At 39.5% G+C, this 25879-nt stretch overlaps 1 protein-coding gene across 2 annotated transcripts in view; it reads right to left on the minus strand.

The window, feature by feature from the left end:
• The window catches only part of MGAT5 (alpha-1,6-mannosylglycoprotein 6-beta-N-acetylglucosaminyltransferase), a 114245-nt gene that overhangs the window by 55403 nt on the left and 32963 nt on the right, over positions 1-25879 (minus strand). For both annotated transcript variants that reach the window (XM_040069317.2, XM_040069318.2), the window contains exons 2-3: positions 16148-16536; positions 11689-11856 (exon numbers count right to left, since the gene is read on the minus strand). In XM_040069317.2, coding sequence (XP_039925251.1) covers positions 11689-11856; positions 16148-16385 — 406 coding nt within the window. In that variant the 5' untranslated portion in view covers positions 16386-16536. The remainder of the gene's footprint in view (positions 1-11688; positions 11857-16147; positions 16537-25879) is intronic.

The raw sequence follows: 25879 nt of genomic DNA on the forward strand, positions 1-25879 counted from the left end.
CTAGATTATTGCAACACAATAAAGACTGTAATAGAGAGCAAGATTTCTAGCTCATGAGCCAAGGAAAAAGCTGCAGTTTTAAAGGACATTACATCTTTAGCTCCAAGGGGCTTTCTTCTTAGAAGAACCCTCTAATGCAGGCCTTTAAGGCAAGAAAAAATTATTACCATGGTGGAGAGATTCTTGCCAAAGGCAGTGGTTTTCAATTTAGGTAGTTCATCCCACAGTTATCTAAATTATACCTGGATCATTTCTGGCTTTTCCTATGGGCAAGAATCAAGATCATTAAAGTCAGCCAGCCATCACCCTAGGAACACTTTATGCTGTGGCAGTAACCCTGCACAATTTCATCCAGAATATGTTAATTAGAGAGCCCAGAAGAAAACACAAAAATTAAAAAAAGGCTGCAGTATTAGAATAGAACAGCGACAAAAACCTGTGGGTAAAAGTTAGAACATTGCATTATATTACTATACGTAAAACCCACGACCTGATCTACCCATTTTCCAATTTTTTTTGCAAATAGCTTCTTTTAAAGATAAAACTTGAAATGTGAGCCAAGCATTGCAAAATGAACTTGATGGGGGAAAGCAGAGTCATGGCAGGAAGCCCCCACTTCTTTGTCAGTCTCTGCGGCAGGAGCGATTTGACAAACTGAGCTGCACTGCCAACGACAATAGCACCGAGGAAAAGTAGTTTGTGCAATGACTTTGTAATTTCAAATCAATAAGCACTTTCAAAATATTCTGACTGTCTTCTTATCCTTGTGGGATTCTTGCAGACCAGACCACTGACATCTAAGGCTCTTATTTCTGCTCTGAATAAGAACATACAAAGCATGCATACAGATAGCAGCAATTTAAAGTATATTCTCCATTCAGTCAGTAGAGCTACCCTATAATAATAGGGTATTTTGCTTCACTGCAGTTCAGGAATCAGACCTTCCACTTGCATCACACCAGAATCAGTACCTGAGATCTAACAGTAATAAAGTGGCATGGTTACTATTATGGTAATTTTCAATAATGAGTAAAATTCCATTAGAAGAACTTTATGGTCTAAAAGGGTTGGGGCTTTCCTTTCCTTTTTTCCTCCTAACTCATTAAGTCTGAATGCAAAATAACAGTTTTACATAAGGCATGTCTAATTCAAGATCTTCCTAAAACACAAAAAGACCTCTGAAATTTCTGGTACAACATCAGAGATGCAGCTCAACCATAGGGAAAGTTCAACTTTCAGCATCGTACTGAATTTAGGGTGGAAAAATGCTGAATGCCTGGGTATAGCTTGCCAACAAGAATGAGCCATGAATTTTGTAATTTAAAATAAAAAAATGTGTTCTATCTCAAATTAATTATGCTATCATATGATACCTTTCCTCTTCAGAAGGTTAGTCAAGCCAATCCTCTCTTCTCCTTAAGTCCTGTTAAGCACAGGATAATACATAAGCACAAGCTATAATTCCTTATTTTACAGCACAGAGTGTCAAGTCTATCACGTATGCCATATTTCATTTTAATGGGGATCTCATGGCCTGTTTAAGAAAGAAAAGATGGAGAAAAAGCCTCAAATACGGACAACAGCCTGATTTTTGGTAGACGCACAACTGTGTTTTACGTCTGCTTCTGTCACGTGTGAACACATTCCCTGCATCCCAGTGCGCTTTTGCTGACAGGCCAAGATCTTTGCTGCTGTTCATTGCTCACGAGGTTTTCCAGGATCCCTGTATTTGCGAGATCTGTGTTCCAACAGTGACACATTGCAGCAGCCTCACACCCAGCAGCTCCCATCAGCCGTGGCAGTAGCACGCAGAGACGCTTCCCAGGCAGAAACCCTCCCAGCCCTCCCTGCTCCTGTCCATTCCAAGAAGTAAAAATGAAGAGACAAACATTTTTCTCAGCACAAGCTACAGACTTTCTCAGGCTTTTGGTCTCCCTTGTGGCCACTAAGGCTTTTCCAGAGCAGTTCCACTGTTGCTCTTCCACTGGGATGGGTTACACTCAAACAGAGCGTGGATCTTTCCAGGATAATCTGTCTATACAGGAAACACTAATGCCCACCTTTATCACCATGTTGAAATATTAATGCATCTGGGAGTATTACCAAGAGTTTCTGGCATCTCTCCCCCTTCTTGCCAGCAACAGCAAACACTCCTAGGATTCACCTTCCTCAAAAATGTTCATGGTTTTCCTCCACCACAGTCCACAGACAGAGGAGATGCTTTACACAATCACCAGCTCCCCACTCCCATCTTCTCATTCAGCCTTACCATAGATCTATATCTCAAACATCGACATTAGCTTTCACCTGCTTCATTCTCAGCTATTAATCAGGTAATAGCACAGTGAAGCAATTCTATAAAATTTAAATATAAACAGTCCCATGAAACAATTTACATAAAACTACTACCCAGAGCAGAAAAAAATGTAGCAAGATGTGCATACAAGAGGAAATGAATGTGAAAGAACAGCAGAAGGAACAGAGAAATGTAATTTTGTATTCCCTAGAGAAGCAGTCTTTCCTCCGTGCCCGTGAACAGGAAGCCAGCTGATGCAGTCAGACTGGAAACACATCTACATCAAGGACTGCTGTCCAAGGCAACAACTGCCTGCAGAAACGGGCAAGTCAGTGCTGATTTCCACACATAAGCCTGAGAATTCAGTGCAGAACTCTGAATTCACCAGTGAATAATCCTGACAGTTCCAGTCAACTACTGCTTGCTCTGGTCGTACCCTTTCTTCTTGGCTGCAGGCAGTGTGAGTCCTGGGCTGAGAATCATCCCTCCCAAATTCTTTCATAATGACCAGACCCGGCACAAAGAATTACATTTTTGCTCCTCTTGCTGCTCATTTTAACTCAGCATGGAGGGTGTGCACGAGCTTGTTGGTAACACCTCACAGCTGGCTCTCCTTAACCAGGAATTCAGAGGTGAGCAAATTTTGTGTTTCCCATGAGCAGCTGAGACCAAGCTCAACCAGATACCAGTGATTTACACTTCTGAGTGTGATCATAGTGCAAGGGAGATGAAGTGGAACCCTGGGGATGCCAATCTACACATCAGGATCTTCCAAAACATAAAAAACAAGCATTAATATGTAAGTAGAGACTTAGGAGTTTTTCATGATTTAGAGATAAAATCTCAAACCCTAACATCTTATGAGGATTCTTATTAAAAAGTCTGGATAGATGTACTATGCTGTTAGCAAATTCATGTTGGATAATTCTTTCCTGAAGGGGAAAACTACATTAAGCCAGACACTAAAGTTACTTTTGTTGGAAAACAGTATTTGAGAAACCACAAGAATTTTTATCCCTAATTAGGATTTATGTAATTTAAGATGCAAGCTCTGAAATCTCTTTTCCCAGCCAAAACTTAGAACTTTCAGCCAAAAAAAAAGTTAGAAATACAGCTGTCAAGTCAGTACAAAGCAAAATAAGTTAATAAACTCTTTTTTCTCCTAAACTTTGTGTGAGCCATTATGTTAATTCCTGTTCTACACACACCTAAGTGTTTTTGAATTCATGCATAGCTTATCTCCTCTTGACACTGGTATGAAAAGACATAATTATTAAACATTTATCTCATATGATGTTACATTAAAAGTCAATGCATTAACAAACTAAAAGTGTGAACACAGCATATTATAAATCTAAAAGCATGCAGTTGGTACAGAGTTGGTACAGAGTCCCAGATCATACTGGAAAAAAAAATGAAAAATATCAATAAAACACCAACCAACTGCAGATTTTAAAAAACCTCTTTGAATACTGTTTGTGAGGTCCTGGGATATTTAAAATATGACTAACAAACTCATCCTCATGTTTAGAAAGGAGCCATATGTTCCCTTCACAAATGATCTACAGCTTCGCATCAGACGCGGTTAGAGCACAGCAGGTGAACCTGAACTTGTGAGCAATCCTCAGGAGTTTCAGTGCAAAGTCTGGCACGTCAGCATTGACGATGTGGCACATTTGGGCTAAGCCACCAACCCTGCACTGGAAAAGAGGCTCCTCTCTTGTTGTTTGCTGGGAGCAACTGCATCTGCTAAAGGCCCAGGGCTTCAGTACCTAAATACCAGTTCATGGATGCAGGTCGTCACTGCCTCCTGCATTTAAACTCCATGTCCACCAGTTTTACTTGTGATAGTGGAGGTTTACAACACCCACGTTGAGAATGATGTGGGTAAAAGCACAGTCTGTGGTAGGCAATTGATTTTTGTTCACTTTCAAGTTGCTCTTTAATAAAACAGTAAAAATGAGCAATAGTAAGCGTTACATGCATATTTTCTCCCTCTCCTATATTGCACGCTCTTCAAATAATGTGCTTTGTAAAAGGCTAAAAAATTCTGCTTCATTTTTTCTCCATCAGACAGTTTAGGAAGTCTAGAAATATTCCACTAAGACAGTACACTGAATAAGAGTTATAATTAGTCACTCAGCAGTGAGTGCTGTTTGATAGGTGCTCTGTTTGTCATAAGAGCTTTAAAATAGCCATATTGGTTGAAGCAAAGGAAAAGGCTGCACTACAGCTGAAACTGCAAGCTGACACCAGCAGGCTAAGTGCTCTGCTAAAGGACCAGCTTGGGGCTCTTCTGAGAATAGAAATGTATTAAGAATTTAACACAACACTAAAAATGATGTACTTTGGAACCTTAAGGCTTAAACTCTGATTTTCAGACTAGTGCATATTAAAGTATTTTTTGGTGATATACAGCACAGACAATAGCTCAAGTCAAAAGTGTTCCCATCAGCAGATCTCATAAAATACAGAACCTCACTAGTATTATAAGGTCAGAGTAATCACATCCGATCAAATCTATTCACCAATTTTATCTCTGTTCTTCTGGTTTTGATCATTAAATATAAGTACTATTCTTGCATTAATTCATTAAACTGTTCTCTTGTTTCTATTTCAGCCCTGAAATCTGGTATCTGTGGTTAGACACAGACTGTAGTTAATGCTGGTTTAGTTTATGTAAGGTCTTCTTTCCCTTCTCCAACTAATTAACACATTCTCAATTCAATTCACATTTTTCATCTCCAGCTGGTAAGATTTCTTTAAAGAGAGAATTTGCAGTGTGAGCTGAAAGCACTAACAACATATTCAATCAAATGAGCTAAAGGCTTCAAGACTTTGAATGCAGAGCACAAAATGCTTTCTACCAACATTTTAGAAACTTCTGTAGCAAAGTGTTAGTATGATTTAAGGAAAATTAACTTTCCTGCCTCTAGTCCATCCTCACACAAGCTGTGCTGCTGTGTTCCATTAGCACCACTGAAATCAATACAGCGTTAGGAGAATTCAAGTAGTAGTCAAGTGGTTGATCAAAATGCAGCCCAGGGGACCACTAAGAACTCCCTTCAGCATTGTTACGACAGTTTTGCACTGCAGTGGAAAATATTCACCTGTGGTCTTCTGCATACACCACACTGTGCTGCCACAGCCAGGCTTGAGGGCACACAAAACTCCTCAGCTCCACACAGCTGCCCTTGTGGGAGGGGGGAAATCTTAATAAATACACATCTACAGTGTAAAAAAAGAGTACAAGGAATAAGGCACAATAAATATGAGTCAAAGCAAAACATCACCTGGAGGAAGCTGCACTCTTGACTATCAGAGCCAATGCAGCCCCACACTTCTCCCAGCTGGTGCCCCATGGGGACAGCAAGTTTGTTTGCTGAGGCACGACACCCCGTGTTGACTAATGAAAAGTCTGCTCTAGTCCTCTCAAGACAGGAGGGCAGCTTTGGAATTTAAAACAATATGCAGTATCTTAGCTTATTTAATTTCTGCAGTTGCAGGACTATGGTGGAACTGTGGTTGCAGACTGCTAAAACTAATCATTTGTAACAAAATCATCAGAGAGCCTGGAAACAAAATCCACTGATCCTGAGGTTACCTGAGTCTTTCACCCCTGCTTCAGGAATAAAGACATGGAAATACCACCACAAAGGTCCTTCTCACCATAGAAACGTTAAAAAAACAGCCTTCCTGTAAAATTGCCAGAGCTGACTTGTCAGCCTGCCGCACTACGTATTCACCGAGGATGCCAGATATCTGACAGGCATCCAAGCCACCACGTCTTAAATGACAAGTATACACTGAAGTCTGCATCTTAATGAGTGGCTTCAAAGATGTTAAAGCTTAAGTTGTTAAAAGGAAACTGAAGAGCCAACGCAGCAGAACAAGCTAATGCACAAGGCAGAAAAGCTACGGGAACTTTGAACAGACACACCAGAAATGTCCCCCCTCATCGTCACACGCAGCAGCCTGAGCCTGGGCTGTCCTTGGGCTCCAAGAGTCCTCCAAGCACCAGCTGTGCACAAGGGGAAGGCTGAGGAGGATTTAACACAAACCTGCACTCGCTCATTTTTGTGGGATCAAAGATGCACAAGTAAAATCATTCGAAGCAGCACTTTTCAAGGCAAAAGAACATTTTGTAAACAACCAGTCTGGCAGAGTTTTCAGTACAATTATTACCTCTAGGGAGCTGGATGGTCAAGATTATCAAACATTTAGCTTTTCACTGAACAAGCACAGAAAGAATGATGACCACCTCTAAAGAAACCCATCCCACAACACCACACAATAACCCCACTCCCACTGCTTACCACATGAAGAAAACAGAGGACTGATTTTCTGATCATGCTCTGATCAAGCAGATTGCCCTATGTGATGAACCATGATAGTGCAATTCTGTCCCACAGAAATCAAGGATTTCTTTTATCATTATCATAGAAAAAGCACAACTGTTAAAAATGAAATTGCCTAAACCAAACTGATCCTGTGCCTGTCACATGGAACCAAAGATGCAGCTACAACAGTAGCAGCCCTGTAGACAAGCTCTGCTTCAAAGTGCCATGGTTTTGTATTTTCCCACTTCTGTTTAATCATCTCTACAACAGCAACTTTAAATTTACTTTGGGTGACATTTGCGGCAGGGCCTCAAAGCTTCCTGTTCTAAAGGCTGATGAAAACTCTTATCTCCCAGACACCCAAAGTTTAGATTAATACTTTCCCGTGTGTATGGGAATATATTACTTCCCATAGATGCAAAAAGGATGGCTATCAAGTATCTCAGAAGCTTTTCAGATACAACTTAGATAAATAGAAAACAGAGAGAAAAGGAAACACGGCTTTACTGCTTTCGAAACCGATCAGCCAAAGCTTTATAAGTATCTTTATTAATAATTCACTCATTCATAAACAAAACGGAGGTTCTGAAAAAGCAGTTGAAAATTGTCAGTATCAAAACCACCAGATTGTTTGATGGTTTTGTGGAAGGAAGAAGAAAAAGCAAAATATGCTTATGATTTTACACATGGATCTAAAAGGGGGGGAGGAGAAGAAGCAACACTTAAGCTCCCACTCAAGCTCCCCAAGTGTTCACAGCTTTGCTTTTCAACATATTCTATGCAGCCTCACGCACTAGCAAGTCCCATCCTCAACTCCTTTAGGATTAAAGATGTTTATGCTACTAAGAGCTCATGTTCTATTATCCTTTCAAACAGCCAAAAAGCAGAAAAAAAGCAGTTCTGCTCTCAGACTACCCCTAATGAAAGATCCCATAGAACTTCAGAGGGAGAACTAGTGTAGTAGCCCACTAAACACAGCTAACTAAAGCTGAACACAGCGAGGGTATGAGTACACAGTACAGTCTACATACACATAGCAATTAGATAGAGAGTCACAAAATCAGAGACTGGTTTGGGTTGGAAGGGACCTTAAAGACAATCTTGTCCCAACCCCCTGCCACGGGCAGGGACACCTTCCACTAGACCAGGATGCTCCAAGCCCCATCCAGCCCAGCCTTGAACACTTCCAGGGACAGGGAGTCCACAGTCTCGATGGACAACTTGTGCCAGTGTCTCAACATTCAAAGAATTTCTTCATAATATCTCATCTAAACCTGCCCTCCTTCAGCTTAAGGCCATTCACTGGCTCTTGGGCTCTCACACTCCATGCTCTTGTGAAAAGTCCCTCCCCAGCTCTCTTGTAGGGTGCTGCAAGGGGCTCAGGTTCTCCCCAGAGCCTTCCCTTCTCCAGGCTGAACAGCCCCAGCCTCTCAGCCTGCCTTCATGAGGAGAGGTGCTCCAGCCCTGTGATCAAAACTCAAGACTGAATCAAAAGAAGGGCTGAGTTCACCTTCTTCAGAGACAGTTAAGTTACTGTCTTTGCCAAATCCTCAATAATTTCTACTACCATCATCACTTTCTTATCATGAAGAAATCTAATCCAGATGGATTTTCTTCAGATCCTTTTATCTGCCAAAAACTCCACACCACCAGAGTGATATTTCCAAGGCAGATTTCACCACTGCAGCCTCAGTTCTACACCACACTTGATAGCCAGATGTGGAGCAACTTAAAAAGAAAAAAACTTTGTTTCATAACTCAAAACAAAGATAGGTATTTTTTCCAAACTGCTAAACAACTTGATTATTTTCCATGACAGTGCTTCAGTTTTCTTCTGCTGTCAGCCTCCTTCAGAGAAGTTACTGCTCATTCCTTCAGGAAGTAAATTACAGTGGATTATAAATTCCAGGTTTCAACATGGACTGGACTTCCCCACATTTTGTGGCTCACTTTGCTTTACACAGTCAAGACTATGTTTTGTTTTGTTGAGCATAATTTAAAACAAAGAAAAACAAGCATTGCTATTTATTAACTTCTATACTTGCAGAGAGGCTCAGAAGAAGAAATGCTGATCAATCATCATAATCTCTGTTCTTCCTGGTTTGCAGTTGAGTACAATTTTTTTTTTTCCATGAAAGTGTTATCAATACTTGAAATGCACAATGAAGAAAAGCTTTCAGTATATTCGGAGTGACCAGTCTAGCCTGCCATCATAGTCAGTTTTAAATTTTAAGAAAAATACTGTGTTTTGCTCTTGAATTTGTTATAACCAGCAGTGAGGATAAATACTTACAGCATAATCACCTTCCTGTCATTCTATGTCTTATTTTATTGTTTCTGTCTACTCCAGTAGTATATAACAGAATAACTTTTACACAAGGTCGAGGGGACTAAATGCAGATCTCAGGAGGATTTGTGGCTCTACTCTTTACTACCAAGGTTTACAAGCAGTGTCTATAGATTACAGGGTGAACATGAAGCCTCACTTATTTCACAGAGGTTTTCCATAGGTAAAGGGGCATGGCTGTACAGATTGTAGAATCAGAGGTCTCAGTGTACTGTGAAATCTCAGTCCAAAACCAATAAATGCATGATGTAGCTCCACTGGAAGCAGGACTCTTGTAGGAAAGTCTGCTAATGACATGGCATTGTTTCATTGACAAATGAGGCTATAAAACATTCAGTTTACAGCAGAGTTTTAAGCAGCAACTCTGATGCAAAAAAAAACCAAACCCAAAACAATAAACATCAAGAAGCCTTTAAAAAAAGATAACCAAAATTATTATACATTATGTTAATCAGATGCTCCACAAACACTATGGTTATCGAGACAGAAAGACCAAAATTATTAGCAGTTGCTTACATGAATTTGTCTAAAGTCAGCATTAAAATATTACAACTGGTAAAGAGGAAGGGTAATCCTAACATGCTTGTTATGATCACTTTGTAGTGTACAACCGAATGTTATAAAGAAAAGTATCATCTGTATTTGTATTAGAAACACATACTTGTTTCAACTCCAGCAAAACGACATTGTTGGGTAACAAAATGCTTTCACCACAATTTTCACATTACCTCAATTGCTCTAACACAATATAAAAGGGATGTTGTTGAAACGTTACAGACAAAACCAACATTGGTATTGTCACAATGTCCTCACCTAGCTTATTTTCTGAACAATTCCTTCCTAACAGAGAAGATATTTATATTACAATTATGCTGGAATCACAGGGCTTCCAGAGTGTGCTGTCAGGAAACTGCCACAAAGGAAGAAGTAGAGACAAGTTTTTTATTTCCATTTGGCTGCCTCTGATCTGAGTAATTGCCACTGATTGCTTCAAATGGATGAAGAGCAGGCACTTAACACTGGGATTATGTTCAAGCTCTACTCTAACCCTAGGTACTGTCCAGTCCAGAGGTACCTGACATTATCCCGTCATCAGCACAACACATCAATCGAACCTTAAGAAACTCTTACCTAAAGGTTTGTCCTGTTGCTGCTGTTTAATGGTTGCTTCAGACATTTTAAACTCAGTGTACCAAGAGTCAAAGGTAAAAAACCTGCGGCTCTAATAAGAGGAATTGTGTTCTTTGCCACAGAGCAAGCCTCAGGCAGTACAAAGTAATGCAAACACTGCAAACGGAAAACTCTTACCAGGCTCCTTCAGTGTTGCTCCTGAATACCAAAATCGTGAATCCAGCCCACCCAAGAATAATAAACAACATTCAAATCAACCTAAGAACTGATGAAAGATGTTTCCTTTTCAGGTAAGAACAATGAACCTTTGCCTACATATTTTAAAGCAAAAACATGAGTATACATGTTCCAATTATATACAAATCTAAGGAAATAACAGTAGCAAGTCTCTCTTGTCCAGCTGTAAAGATAACATACAGGGATGTTTTGCATTTTATATATGGCTCAGAAACTCTAACAGTGCTATTCTCGTTCACTTTCCATCTCAGTGGAAGTTTTTCCACCCAAGATCTTGTTGCCGTGTGGCAGGAAGGTGGCACAGCCTGTCAGCACCCTGCAGGGGCTGCACCACTCCAGGCACTTGCTTCTGACTTCAGTTTTACCAAGGCAAGGCAGATGGGGGAAGGGAAAGGTCTGCCTGACCAAGAGGTAACATGACTTTAGCACCCTGGTATAGATAAATACGGTTAGGACTGAGCAGCTGAGAGCACCTCTGCTGCTGCCACAGTCATCAGGCAATCATTTGCAAATCTGCTTCCCTAGTGGCATTTCCCTACCAAGAAGCATTTGCTTCTCTATTTTGAGAATTTCAGCAAGTAACACCTTCTCAACAGAAATATTTATTTGTGCAGGAAAGCCAAGGACAGACAAGACATAGGAGCACAGTTATCAACTTATTTACCAAGCTGCCTTAACTCTTCTGTTCTCTTTTTGGAACTACAAAGATCATTTGACTTAGAGTCAGACTTCCCTATGAGTCAGGACTGCCAGTATCTGTTTCATCTTGGTGGCAGAACAAAACAGTCCATTCACAGAAGACAAAATGAATGACTTGAAGTCATCTCAAAACATGTTTTTATTTTAACTGAATGTACCAGGTAGGCGATCTCCCTGTGTCAAATCCTAAGAGCCATTAAACACTGCAGGGAAAGACATTTTTAAATCATGACCAACAAATATAATAGATGCTTTCTTTGAGTTAATAACCAATAAAGTGAATATGGTAGAAGGGCAGAGCAGATTGATATCAACCTAAATAGTTAGGCTTCAAGAGAAAAGATCTCCTCATATTCATAATTTCAAAGTGCAACCATTTAAAGCATGAAACACCTACGATAAATGGATGAACTATTCCCTTTAGCAGAATTTTTGATTTTCTAACGTGTTTAAGTTACCACAAAAGAAAGATCTTCCACGGAGCTTGCACTTCAGTTTGCCATTGATAAAGGCTAGACTTTGAATTTTGTTTTCTAAGACATTCCAAATACCTAACACTGAAAAATCGTGTTATGCTCATGAGGAAAAAGGTTCACATTAAACAACCCATAAATAATTTTAGTAATTGCCATACACACCTGCTACATTAAGCTTTTCAGCTGCCCCTAAGCTGGGAGCAGAAGTGGTAGTATTGTTGGTCGAGTTTGCTCCTGTTCCATTAAGTACAAGATTTTCCACCTTGGACTCCAACTTCCCAATGCGCTGCAAGATATTATCCAACAGGACAGCAAGTGTCTTCTTCAAATCTGCAAAGGAAAAAGAAAAGTTAAACCGCTTAATAATGCTGTGCACACATGTCAGACAGAATCAAAAAAGAGATAGAAGAATGAGACTAGATATATATATACAGAGAGATAGACAGATTGATAGATATACATATATACACACACACACACACACACACTTCCTTAGTGCAAATCTTTGCCACTACCAGCTGTATGCACTCATGTTCCTTGCTTTGTTCAGCCTCAGATACAAGTTTCCCTGGCCATGGAACTTGTCAGCCTGTCTATTTTATGAAGCACACTGCAACTCATATAGATATCACATACAAGGTGAAATGTGAGCCTTTACAGGAACAGAAAAATGCTTGCTTGGCAATGGCTCAAGTAATAAGAAGCTGCTTAAATAATAATGAGTCTAAACCTAAATCCATATTCAAGCACTATCAGAGGAACAGTCTGTTGATACTCAGACACCTGGGAACAAAAATCCCCTTCCCAAAAAGGACAGCTCTGAGCCAGTACAAAAACCCCCTCCTGCATCTCCTCCACATAACCAGCTTCTGCACTGACAAATTAAAAACAGACAATCATTTCTAAAGAAAAGTGAAGTTCAACCTTTCAGTTGTATTCACAAAACACCAAAAATCCTGTTTCCTTTCTTCAGTCTGTTGGTGATTGTCTCCGCTGGGTCTTACACAGCACTTCCCTGGCATGGAAGGCAATGAACAATAACAGGAATTTGCATATCAAACGACAACACAGAAAGAGTTCTCTGATATTTTTTTCCTTGGCTTTTGTTTTGTTCAGATTCCTTGAAGGAACACAAGACACTTTGGGAAGCCAAAAGAACTGATGGCAAGAGGAGAAAACTAGACCACTATCAGACTAAACTGTATAATTATAATGGCAACAAGCCAAAGAAGATGAAACTATTGTCCTTTGTTCATTTACCCTTGTAAAGATTAAAGAATTTGGTACAAGGAATTTATATTATTTTTCCATTTAGTTACGTAAAATAATTGCATGTGTTTTGGTATCATGTATTTTGTTTTATCCACTTTAGAATCACGTAAGATTCTGATCTATAATAGAAAACTTTTCCTTACATCTGAAGAGATTCCACTGCCTCTACATCAGTTGTATTTTTGCACATTCAATCTGTGCTTTTTTTTTTTTTAATGACTATCTCAATTCTTGTGGAAATGAGAGACTAAATAAAAAATGGTATTACCTTAAAAAGCTTATAATTGTTTTCTCCAAACAAAAGGAGAATCATATTTATTCCATGGTGGCATGAAGAAAGCCTTTCTCATTATAACTGTGTTTTCCTTTGTCCTTTGTAAAGATCAGAAGGTGGAATCTGAAGCACTAGTCCACACATCTGGACTATTTAAAAAAGGGTACAGAAGTTATTTAATGGCACAGTGTGCAGAAGAAAAGGAAACTCTGGACTTAACATGAACAAAACCACAGTACAGAAGGAAGAAACAATCTAGGAAAAAGCAGTAAAAATAATTCAGGAAACAGCGATGAAGAAACGTGGCCTACATAAAAGCATACACTGATCATAAAGACAAAAGAGGTTCAAATTTATTATTTTTTAATTCTTATACCAAAACACTGATATGAGAGACATCTTGTCAGAACAAAAAGGCAAGTGGAGACTAGTTTGAGAAGGGGAGCGTAGAAGCACAGATTCACACAATTTTTGTAAAAAAATATTTACTGCTGTAAAGAAAAATCTAATATTCACAGTGTCTATCTGAACTTTTAAAAGGAAAATGTTTGAGCCACCTGCCTATCAGTTGAATACAGGTAGAAAGAAAAAGTGAGAAAGTAAACAAGCTGTGAAAACCACAATTAAGGAATGACTGAAAACCTTTCAGGTGGGTAAAAGCAGCCTAACCCAGCAAACATTAAATTTATTCTTGTGCATGGAAATCACGACTGTGCTCACTTAAAGCAATCAGAGCATAACATTAAGATAAATAAAAAGGCTAAATAAGCAAGTGCATTAATTTTCACAGAATATTGAAGAAACCTCTACCAATTATTATTAACATCAGTCATTAATGTGTTTATTTCCGAAGAGCTAACCCGATTATTTGCTAGCAACAAGTCATTTGGTATGCCAAACAGGACAAATTAACTTATTAAGTAATTACCTTACTCAGTTTCATAAACTATTATTTAATATGGTGTTATTCAGTCAGCAGAGTGCTTTTCCCTGAAATATTTTAAATTACTGCATTACCATTATTTTCCATATTGCCAAACTACTTCGTTGAAAACACCCGGCCAAGCTTAAAATTTATGTCTTTAATCTTCAAAATCTTCTCAGCCGTGGACTTGCAAGTGCTACACAAACCCTTCATAGAAGTGTCACAAAGTTATTTCACCTGCTTCCAAATGCAGTTTAACTTCTCCTTGGGAACTTGACCAGTGTTTGGAGGCAAGTCAGCTTATTCCCCAGCAGGATTTGGAACAGGAAATTAATGCCACAGGCAACAAGCTGCAGGGGGAACTTTGCTTATGGATATCCTGTACCCGTATTAATGCAGTTACCTTCAGTATCTGGAGGCAGATTGTTTGGGGTTTGTTGTCTGTGTTCTTTCTCAATTCACCCACCATCGAGCACCCCTGCATGGTAACAGGACACTGGGAATGGTCATACAGCAGGTAAAGTCTGGCTTTGAGCCTAATCACACAATCCTCTAAGGATCACTACTTGCTCAGAGATCCTCAACCCAAACATTTGTCAGGTGATTGAAGAGATGGGGTCTCGGTTTGCATCCTGAGGATGATTTTATTGAGCACACTGCTGGTTTTTTACACACCTTGCAAGCATAACTACCATATCTATGTTGGTAACATTGCTTAAGTACAGGCTAGCAGAGACTTGCACAACCCAAAAAACCATACATCCATACACCCTGATCTCTTCCTCCTTCAGGGTCTTGCCTCGACTTGCCAGGGCTTGTATCCCTCCAGCACATCTACTTCTGTACTGAGCTCAGCAGCACTTGGAGTCCTGCTCCCGAGCTGTATTCCCACAAATATTGATCTAGCACCACTCTGTTTTGCTTGTGTTGCTTTGGAAGGCTACAGTTCCAGTACAGTTCAACGGGCAGCCACAAATCTGGAGATACAGAATAAGGGCAGCTTGCTATTTAAGCAATGAAGCAATTTAATTTTTAGCTATGTTGGGGATAATAATCTCAGGCTTACAGGCAAGCAAACGCACATCAACTCAAAAATTTGCTTTTTAGAGGAAAAAGGGGTGGTGACAGAAACAAGACACAGAGAGAACCTTCCAGCAGGATATTTTCATTGCATGCACCAAAAAGTACAGAGTATTAAGAGAAAACTAGGGAAAATACAAGTGCAGCTATTCTATCTGTTGCATCCCAGTCTAAGGATGTTGCATCTTTGTCTAAGCATACAAAAACTATCTACTCAATTTCTTCAGAGCTGAATATTAAGACAATTATAAAAGAAAACAAATCTAAATGACTAATTAGTTTTCCAGATAGTCTGGAAGTGCACAGGTAAGTAGGAAAGAAAGTGAGGCTAAAAACTGCTAAACAAGTAAGGTGTATTATGTGATCTTAACGACTGAAAAGGAACCATACCTAACCTGAAATTTGATTATATTTTAATTTTAGTAATATTTTCAGGTAATATGCTTCATTCTTTTCTGCTTGCTTTGTCTGACACATGCACAAAAATGTAACTCTCATGTACAAACTGGAAGAGAGTAAGCATTAAAACTTACTGCTAAACAAAGCAACAAACTCAAGAGTTTTCTGCCCTGAGGCTAATAGGATATATTTAAGCTTAATTTAAGATTATGCCAGATAAAAAACCAACTTAAACATGAAGTAAATTGACTGAACAAAGAAGTGAAATGGGAAAGAAGAAGAAATAAATGTAACAGGTCTCTATTTTATAGCTAAGGCAAGTTTTTTCCACTGGGAATTTCTAAGATCACAGAAGCACAAACTGAAAAGCCTCCCAACCTTCTCAGAAACACCAAGAAAGTTTTTTAAAACTGAGTTCTAACAAATAACCTAAGGCTAATAGATAGAGTTACTGGACAGACATAATAAAAATTAGCAAGCAGCTTCATTTCCAAGTGAATGGAAATGCAAAGCTTATCCCAATTAAAAGGGAGGGCCATTTTCTCCATTTGTACAAAAAATGCACAGGGTAAAGTACTGCTAATTGAGCAGCATTAGGAAAAAAAAAATGTTTGGACAATTGAGGAAAAAGCCTTAATCAGATTATCAAATTATCCAGAGAGCACACTTACCGTAAGCTGTCACTGTCCCAACATAAGGCCCATCAACTACATTTTTATTTTCTTCAGCTAATGCTTTGATGTATCTTTTGCTGAGGTCCAAAATTTGCTCACGCAGGACCGAACTGCTTTCGTGCTGTGTTTGCTGCTGAATAGTAAAATGCAGAAGCATCATTCCCCAAATAAAACCAAAAGTCACCAGAAAAAAGCCGAGTTTCTGAGAGGACAGCTTCCATGGAGAGAATGCCATGATTCCCAACAGCTTCACACGGTTACTACAAAGGTTCCTAAAGCATGAAGCCAAACAGCAAGTTCATGGTCCATGTATATAAATATCACAGAGCAGGACTCAGTCTTATTCCAACTCCTTTGTCAACACATATCTGTATTTCAGTTCCATCCTGTTGAAAGAGAGAAAAAAAGCGTAGTTAGCACACCTGAAGTTTTCACTAGCCACACTAGGTCTTCCCTTTAACTGGTACAAACCAGGAGCAGACAATATGCTTGCTTTGTCAATGTTTAATCTGCATGTCTCATCATTGTACAGGAGTAGCCAGAGCAAAAGGAGGCTGAGAAAAGCACTGGAAGGACAACAAAAGCAGGAGTGATGTGCCCGAGCAGGTGGAGAACACCTCACAGGATCTGGATCAAATTCCCTGCCTGTAGTGGTTTCTGAGCTGTATTTCAAAGTAAGGCTGCTGTTACATATTTATTCGTGCGTGTGTGTACGCAAAACTTCACGATGTTGCCAGTGCAGCAATTTAAGACAATCCTCAACGTAATTCAGTTCTCAGAAAACAAGTAATTTTAGCTGGCAGTGACACTGCTCGGAGTCCCTGGCAAGAGGTACAGCATATGGCTAGATAGGTGATCAGGAAATCAGACTCCCTCAGGGGTATAAAGAGGAAAGAAGAATTCTACATTATTTAAGCCAATACACTCTCCTGGCTTCCACTGCAAGCAGTTGGGAGCCTGGAATAATGTCCTGCTCCTGTGTGGCCTCTGCTGTGCACTGTCGCTCCTTATCCATAAAACATACTCCAACGAGGTTGCTCTTTGCAACTAAATCAAAAACACAAACTTCTGAATGCTGCAACATGTCTTTTAGACATAAGCTAATATTCTCAGAGCTTCTCAAACACAAGGGAAAAAGAATTGTAATAAAGGCCTTCAAGATACAGTAGAACCAACTTTTCGAGGTAAACTCAATTATAAAAGCTGGCATGAAGAATCCAAAGGCAAGAAATGGTCTGTGATGAGAGTCAGAGGCAGGGTCCTTAGCTTAAAGTCCAACTAGAAGAGGGGTAATTAAAAGGTAATTAGGTGTAACCTATCATGTTAGAACACAGATTTGGTAAAATGTTATCCTTTTAACTTCATAATGCTCCCAGACAGGATTAGAGAACATAATGTTCCATTCTGTGCTTCCATAGATAATGCAGCTGTTGCTCTGCTTTAATAGGATAATTACTCAGATGCCTTCTAGCAGTGCTCCCTGCTTGTTAAAATTCCCTATAGATCTTCTGCTTCCAGTTGAACCAGGAGCTCTGCAGTGGGACAGAAATACTTTTGGAGCACTTCTCTCCAACATGTTTGAGTGTGCACATTTCCCATCGTTGATTAAGACTGATTGCAGAAGTGAAGGTGCATTATTTAAACCAAAAGCAGGCAAGGCAGACACTGTCCCGTGCACTCACGCTGCTAAAGGAACAATCTGCAGCCATCTCCTCCTTAAGGGGCAGAGAAATTAACTGCAAGTCCAGTGAAAAACATCACAAAGCCCTCAAGCTGGCTTTTTTCACACTGAAAATATCTCAGTAAAGAAAATGAACAGCCTCAACACAGAAAATGAAGGACTCTGTTTAATGCCGCTCTACATAAATTTCAGCTAATTTTCCAAGAAATGGCAGGGAGAAATTTTACTTCTTTTTGTTTGTTTAACTGTAGTCTTGAGATATTTTTGGTCTGACTGAATAGTAGATTATTGTTCATTAAAAGCTGAAAGTTTTACTATTCTTTTGCAATATTTGGTGTGATAAAATATAGACAATTCCATAGTCTAAAACAATATCACGACTTTAAAAAGAAATCTAAAATGTTCAAGATAAACTCCCTCAGTGACTTAACTTCAAGTAAGCACTGACAGCATCCTCTACAGCAGTAAGATCTGTGGTTAAACAGTCAATATTTCTTCCTCAATTATCACTTGTTTGTGAAGCAGAAAACACTGAATAAGACAGTAAACCTATCACCACCATATTTTAGCAGACAAGCGCTAATGATTGTTTATAACTAGTTGTTTAGGGAGAAAAAAACCTCTGAACATAATTAACATTAAAAACAGCAATTAAAAATGCAAGTGTTTCACAGTCTTCTTTTTAAAGCTCTAGAACAGAAAGAAGGCGTAAGAAACAGCTTAATGACAATGAACTATGAGAATGATCTCCTTAAAGAGGTGTTGACTTTTCTGTTCTATTTATCACAGAAAAATAAATCTTACGTCCACTTAAAAACTGTAAGAAGGTAGACAGCAAATATTAAACTTTTGCCATAAGAAGGGATAAAATTCATTGATGGATGGAAGAATGGCCCCCACTATTTCAACAAACAAGCAGAAAACCCCAAACCCAAGCATCACCAATAAGCCTTATTTTTCCTCAAGCAATTCCAGCGGCCAGCAACTTGATGAGTGGCTAACAACACGTACTTAACTAAATAACTTTACAGCCCTGCTGGTGGTCATGGAGGTTTATAAAGTGCACAGCAGAATCCCTGTGTTTCCCTGAGCCTCCATAGGCAGCTGCAGTGAATTTGGTATATATTTAATCTCAGATTTGACAGCTGTCAAGGACTGTAACACAACTCTTCCTCAGTTAATGATCACCACATACCTATAATGAATCATTATTTGGTACCGAAGTGCACAGTGGACAGAAAATATCAAGGGGTGATGTGGAATGCATGAAGACAGCAGCACAGAAATGCCTCAGTGTATTTCTGTTTTGACAGGAAATTAATAACTGAGCAAGAGCTGAAGCAATAAACACACATTTCTCTACTATAATCACTGATGGATTTTGATTGACAAGTTATCTCTGGCCATACCAAGTAAGACATCCCAAAACTTCAGGTTGTAGTGCATTTCCCTTATTCTCCTGCACACCTTATCAATGTTCCAAAGGAGCTAATCCTGTAAATTACTAAGGCTTTTTCTTAGTCTAGTCTCCAAATGCACATATTTAAAGAGGATATGGACACTCATATTTGTTTGTACCTCTAAAGAATGGCAGGTGCTTTTTCTGCACCCACTCCTCATCCCTTTTTTAAGCTTTGGAAAGAAGTGGTCCCACTCTAAGACATCTCTTGAAATAATTCCAGTATCTTCTGGAAACTGGATGTTAGAGTTGTGAGTTTGTTAGTGAAACTGTTAGGAAGATAATTCCTCCTGACTTAGAGCAGTTAATGTACAAAAACTAAACACCAAGTGTGAAAAACGGGACGAAAGTGAAAGGATACACGAGGCAAGAAAACCTCTAGGAGAACAAACAGCATTTTTGTTATTTCTTTCTCAAATTCAGCTCTAACCAGCCAAAATCCCACCACAACTGAAACAACATTCTGCGGGGTGGAAGGCAGGTGTTTGGGTTTTGGGGGGTGTTTTTAAACAGACTGGTTACAGCTTCTGTGAAAAACATAACACAATTTACAACTCAACTGCACCCTACCCAGAACAAAAATGATTCACCTATTTCTTTGAAAAAGGTCTAACATTACACCCATTTACACAGCCGTTAAGAATTTTAAAATACGAAAAGTACAATTATACAGCCTCATTAGAAACACATTTTTTCTGTTCTGTATTTAATGAACTCCTGTTCAACAGCTGGTCAATTCACTAGCTAGAGAGGATAAGGTTCCCATGCTGACGTCATCGCTACAAATATAAACAATCATCTGAGAGAAGCACCCTAATTAAAGTGATCTGTACATCAGGGGTGCAAACCACATGTTTCTCGGCATTTTAAGATTTTACTCTTCTTTTTCTAAATGCTTAAAATAGAGTACAAACAGTTCATCCTTGTGTGAAGTTTTTGGTGACACATATCCACATATTCCTCTTCACTTTTTAAGAAGAAGAATGAACCATCTACAAGAGATTAAGTAAAGTCTCTTTATAAGTATGTCCATATACACAGCTTGACATTCTCTGTCCAATCTGTACCTATATTAGAAATGGTACTTAGGGTAAGCTTGGAACACCACTATCCTCAGGACACTCAGGATTAAATCAGGATGCTCAGGATTAAATTCTTCATCAGTTGAATGCACCATTATTCATCAGTAGCCACACAGTTCTAAAACCTTAATTGTCTGTAGCCAAAGCAGAAGTTTTTGCATGCACAAAACCAGCAGCCTGACTGGTATTTAGTTATAAGTTTGTTATAAACTCAAACATAAGCAACCTTACACATAATGACTAGTAAACAGCGTATATGTATTTTTGTACCATGTGGCTCAGCAAAAATAGTATTGCAACTGCTAGGAAAAGGCCTGTATCCCAATGCCACAACTGCAAATCCTGGCCTCTTGTGCTTAAGAAATTATTATTCTAGGAATAACTGTATGAGCTAGAGCTGGGTACCAAGTGCCTCTTGTTACAGCAAACAGCTTAGATATGAGACAAGAACCAAGGGCTGGAAAATACAGACATAGGTTGAAAGGAGAGGCTCCAAAACTGTGAGTTACTCAGTGATGGTCAATTACTAGTCAATGATGAGATTCAACCATGAATTTTGGGAAAAAAAAAAAATGCTTTTCTTTTAACAGCAGCAAAAGCTGGAAAGGAGGCACAGTGCAGCTTAACAACAAGTAAAGGCACCTGTGATGGGTCCATGAGTGCTAAATCCATGGCACCAGCTCTGTGACACCCTCTGCTCACGATTTATAATGAAACTTTTACAGACCAATTGCTTTGACTCTGCAGTGGTAATGACCAGGAATGAGTAAAACCCAGTAAAACATGTATTGTCAATGAATGTCAATCGACCCAAGTTCAGTTATAAAGTTTAAAGCTGGTTTTAAACTGCTTTGTTTCATCAGCCTCCTAAACCTGCAGTCACAGCAATCTGGCATTCCCCTCTGACATGCATCCATCCAGACACTAACAATGTGTATTCAGATGCAGCCTCATGCCCCCCTGCCTGACAGCATCACAACCAGCTCCAAGGGGTGCCCTTCAACCCCTCACATCAGCGTCCTAATGAAAATAGTAACTTATTTCCCAGATTGTATCCTGAAGAGGGCAAGGTGCCCTTCTGTTTGCTACTGTTTCATTCTGTAGAACAAGTTGTTACAGTCCAGCCAAGGACAAACACCAAGATGTGAACCTGAACCCTTCTCTATCCTTACCGAGGGCGTGCTAACCTAAAAGCTGAGGAAAATTCAAGTGTGAAGTCAGTGGGCTGCCAGCACACCAGAGCTATGGCCAGCAAACACAGGGCAAGTGAAAACACCTGCCCTCATCCCAGCCCTCCTCTGCTGAGGGATGCCAGGAGTCAGGCTTCATGCAGAAACTGATGCAATACGTCCTAAAAGGGGTAGGCAATCCTCTAAAACCTCTTTCCTAGGAGTAAGAGTCTGAATTGGGAGCGCTACGTTTTAAGAGTTTAAGCCAGACAAACTTCCAGTGTACATAAACTACAATTCCAGGCTGATGGTAACCACAGTCTCCTACTGCAGCTGCATTGCCTAAACAGATGTGCACTATGGCCCAACTGAATGCAAATGAATGGATTTCCCGGTATTGCAGTTGTTTATTCCTGCAGGAATATCCCAGCAGATGTTCCACCTCAGTTGGCCAATCTGTGCTCTGAAACAGAGCAATCCGTGCTGTGATTGTGAGATGCTGGCTTCCCTCAGTCCTTCTGGAGGCTCAATCTACCTTTCCTTCTTTCAAACCACAGCATTAACAATGATAAGTTACGGCCTCCTACTTAATTCAGGCAAGTGAAATCAAAGAACAGTCATTCTCTGTTGGTAGAAGATAAGAAAGGATCAGAGAAGAGAAAAAGAAGCCTGATTTCTGATAAGATTACTTGCATTTAGACACGATGTGTGCTCATACCATTGTCAAGCGCCTTTGTACCACACACATTTTGACTCCAGTCCTGACACTGCAATTAATTAACAAAAGCACTTAGGAAATATACTCCATTAACATTAAAGCATCCACACATCTAAACAAAACTTAGGGGCCCCACTTACACCGAGTGTTCAGAAGCAGTTTAGCTGCTGTTCAGCCAAATGCATAAAGCAGAGGGCAGACAGCAGGACAACCAAAGGCTGAACCCACACATGCTTAGGGTGCCAAGGGCTGTATCCTGCCTGAGTGGGTCACAGAAACAAAAGAAGAACATTCATTTCAATAGGTCAAGCCATAAATTTGAAGCCACTTCAAAACATTTTTGTTAATATTAACACAAAGTTTCTTCATTCAGTTGTGGTCAGTCCAATAAAAGGCAGAAGTCTGATAGAAAAGCTAATAGAATGTCCTGGAAGAAGTAGAAGCATGCCAGCAGAGCTGGTAACACTAACTCAGATCTGCAAGTCCTAAGTCTAGGTGAGGGTTTCCAACTGGTTGAAGCTGTACATACACCCTACACACCTCACAGGCTCCTGAGGAAGAAGAGGCAGCTGAAAAAACCATGCAACTATACCAGATTTATGCACACTTTTGCTAACTCCACATTTTAAAATTTATATTCCTTAATATAGAAAATAAACGCATGCAACCATTTCCCTTAACCACATTATGGAGTCTTAGTTTTGCTGTTCCTTCTGCTGCTCAATTTTATTTTCAGCAATCTTTCTGCCAACCCATTCTCTTCTCCTAGCTGACAGATGTCACTGTGTCTTCTCGCTCACCACCCCTGTGCAGCTGATGTGGCACCACGTACTGTGCCTGAAGAATTCGGGATGTAATCCCATGAAGTGAGAAAAGCAAAACAACACTGGGTCACAACATGAGCAGCAGGACAGATGGACTGAGGGAGAGTAAGAGCAAAAATACGGCAGCTTTGAGGTTTTTTTAGGCTGGGGAGGCATGTTTGCTTTTGTGCATGTGCATGTAGTACAAATTGGCAGGAGGCAGTGGGATGAAAGCTGAAGGAAGGGAAAGCAGTCTCTGATAAAGTGCCATAAAAACAAGTAAATTTTCATCCTGAGCAAACAGCTTGCCTTCACTTTCAAAAATAAATTCCCCCACTTCAAAACAATTTGGGTGGCATCCCACCTTAATTCCCCCATGCAGGTCTGCGTTTTCACAGAGCACTCTAAAGTGTTTCAAATTTTCTACCTAGTGCATCACCTGCTGTAGTTCAGACCTACAGAAATTAAACCATCTGATGTTCTTCCTTTCATGCTATTACTGTCATATTTCAGGGAGGAAAGAGTAGAAAAGGAAAGAACATAACAGATAAGGGGAAAAAGGATTAGAGGAAAATCCATAAGGAAAAATCCTTATGTATTGAAATCCTTATGGTACATACACTGTTTACTGATTAGAAACACTCCAGGCAATGCATTGAAGAACACGATCACAAAACAACCTGGTCTTCTTTCAATAAACTGAACGAATGTTTGGACTAGGAACAGGACTTCAATGAACTTCAGAAAATCAGAAATGCTCCTGACCTTGAACAGGCAAAAGAAGTGTACATTTTTACAGCTACTTGCAGTCAAAGGATGGGGAATATTAATAACCTTAGTCTTGCTACTGTGTTAAAACCACATGCCCAAAATAGCATTTTCTGGCTGAAAAGAACATTTTGGAATGTCAGCATGCTGACCGAGAGATTAAGAAAGAGTTTTTGGTTTTTTCTGGGTTTTGGCGGTTTGTTTTTTTTTTTTTTTTCTCTGCAAGAAAGTAACTTACAGAGCCTGAGAGCCCCAGCCATCATCTACATCTACAAAATCCCGAAAACCAGTGAAGAAGTATCCACAAGACATGCTTTCATGGCTTCAAGAGTCCCTGAAGTCCACTGCACAAACAAACCTCCAAGCTACTTCATTAATTTTAATGAATTTTAAAAGCAGGACTCATAGCCAACAAGTTTTATCATATTTCTAGTGTGGATAAAGTACATATATTTGTCTCTTCCCTCCTTGCAAGTCCCCTTAGTGAAAGGCTAATATATGACACCCTCCTCTGCCATTCTCAATTTTACACTTGGCATTTGTCCTCTGAAGGGTGAAACCGTGGCACCCGCAGAGAAGCAGTGCAGCTTTTCAGATCACCTGGATGATCTCCAGAGTCCTGGGCAAAACCTGCTCAGTTCCTACACAGCAATCCCACGTTCTGGTAACGCTCTCCCATTTCTTTAGGGCACAGGGTGTCTATGGCAGCAAGAGCTGCAAGCGTTGCTATTGAACTTATCCAGAAAACTTTACTTATTTTTAATGAATAATAAAATTAACTTCAGCTTATAATCAAAGCAACCAAATTATGAGGCACTCCAAGAACAACTAAGTTTATTATATAGATGTTGGATCCATTAGCTCGTTTCTTGCATCAAGCTGATACTCCAGGCTCCAATCTCACCCACTGCTATGAACCACAAATCAGCCTGTTACATCACATCTCGTGGCCTGTCCAAGAGGAAAAACAAGCAACTCTCAACAGGAGCTCTGTCCAACTCCCAGAAGAAAATCAAAACCTTCTTTGTATTCAGCAAGAAAGCTCCCATCAAATGTGGATGTCCAGTTATCATCCCCTGTCAAATCCATGGTCATCACACTAAAATGTGGTCTTCAGCAATTGTGCTGGACCCCAGGCAGACAGCCAAAAATAAAGGAAAGATCCAAACACGTTCCTGCTCAAAATACTCACTCTACACCTTACTGAAAAGGTTTTTCAAAAACAGAAAACAAAGAATATAAGTACATCTGTGTAAAAGAGTTAACTTTCTTGAATTTTCTTCCATTTTCTGGGAGTTGTAGATAATCAAAACAAAAATAAATTCTCATTAAAATGGGTTTAAATTAATTGTTGCTACAGGATTCTACACACAAACTTTTTGCAAAAGACCAAGGGAAAAGACAGCAGAGTCATACTAAAACAGAGGAAAGCAGAAATAAATATATAGAAAAATTTTATGTGCATGCTATTAAGCAAGTGCATATCAGATCACAGGGAGGACAAAAAGAGTAAACAGCTAAGCTGAACATTAAATAAGTCTTCAGAAATATTTATCTTTTGTTGCTTTAGAATTTCTTGAACTTGGGTCAAAGTATAACATTTCTTCCAATGGATTTGTTCTTGGCAAGCATGTTGAACACGTTCCAGCTTATGTGGCTAGACAAATGGCTAAAAGTACAAACTGCATCTCCAGAGAACCAAATATAATGGAATTAAAATTTCGACACTGTCACCTGCTTGGAAGCAACAGTGCTGCTGATTATTCCATCACTCTGCATTTAAGACCTTTTCTTTATTATTGAAAGGATGAAATTGTAATTTGTAATCTAATTCAAAAATTAGTAGGGCAACAACATATTTTAGCCTCTTTCCTGCATATACCCTGTTGCTTAACACTGGTATTTTTCAACGGCTGATACCACCGAAGATTAGAGAAGCATTTTTAACTGAAGTGAAAGAATGAAAACTGCCAGTGTTCCTTATTTCTCTTTTAAGAAGCAACAATTTGTCACACAGAGATGTCAAAACATTTAAAGGGACATACATGA

Source organism: Hirundo rustica, chromosome 7, assembly GCF_015227805.2.
Source record: "Hirundo rustica isolate bHirRus1 chromosome 7, bHirRus1.pri.v3, whole genome shotgun sequence".
NCBI classification, from domain to species: domain Eukaryota; kingdom Metazoa; phylum Chordata; class Aves; order Passeriformes; family Hirundinidae; genus Hirundo; species Hirundo rustica.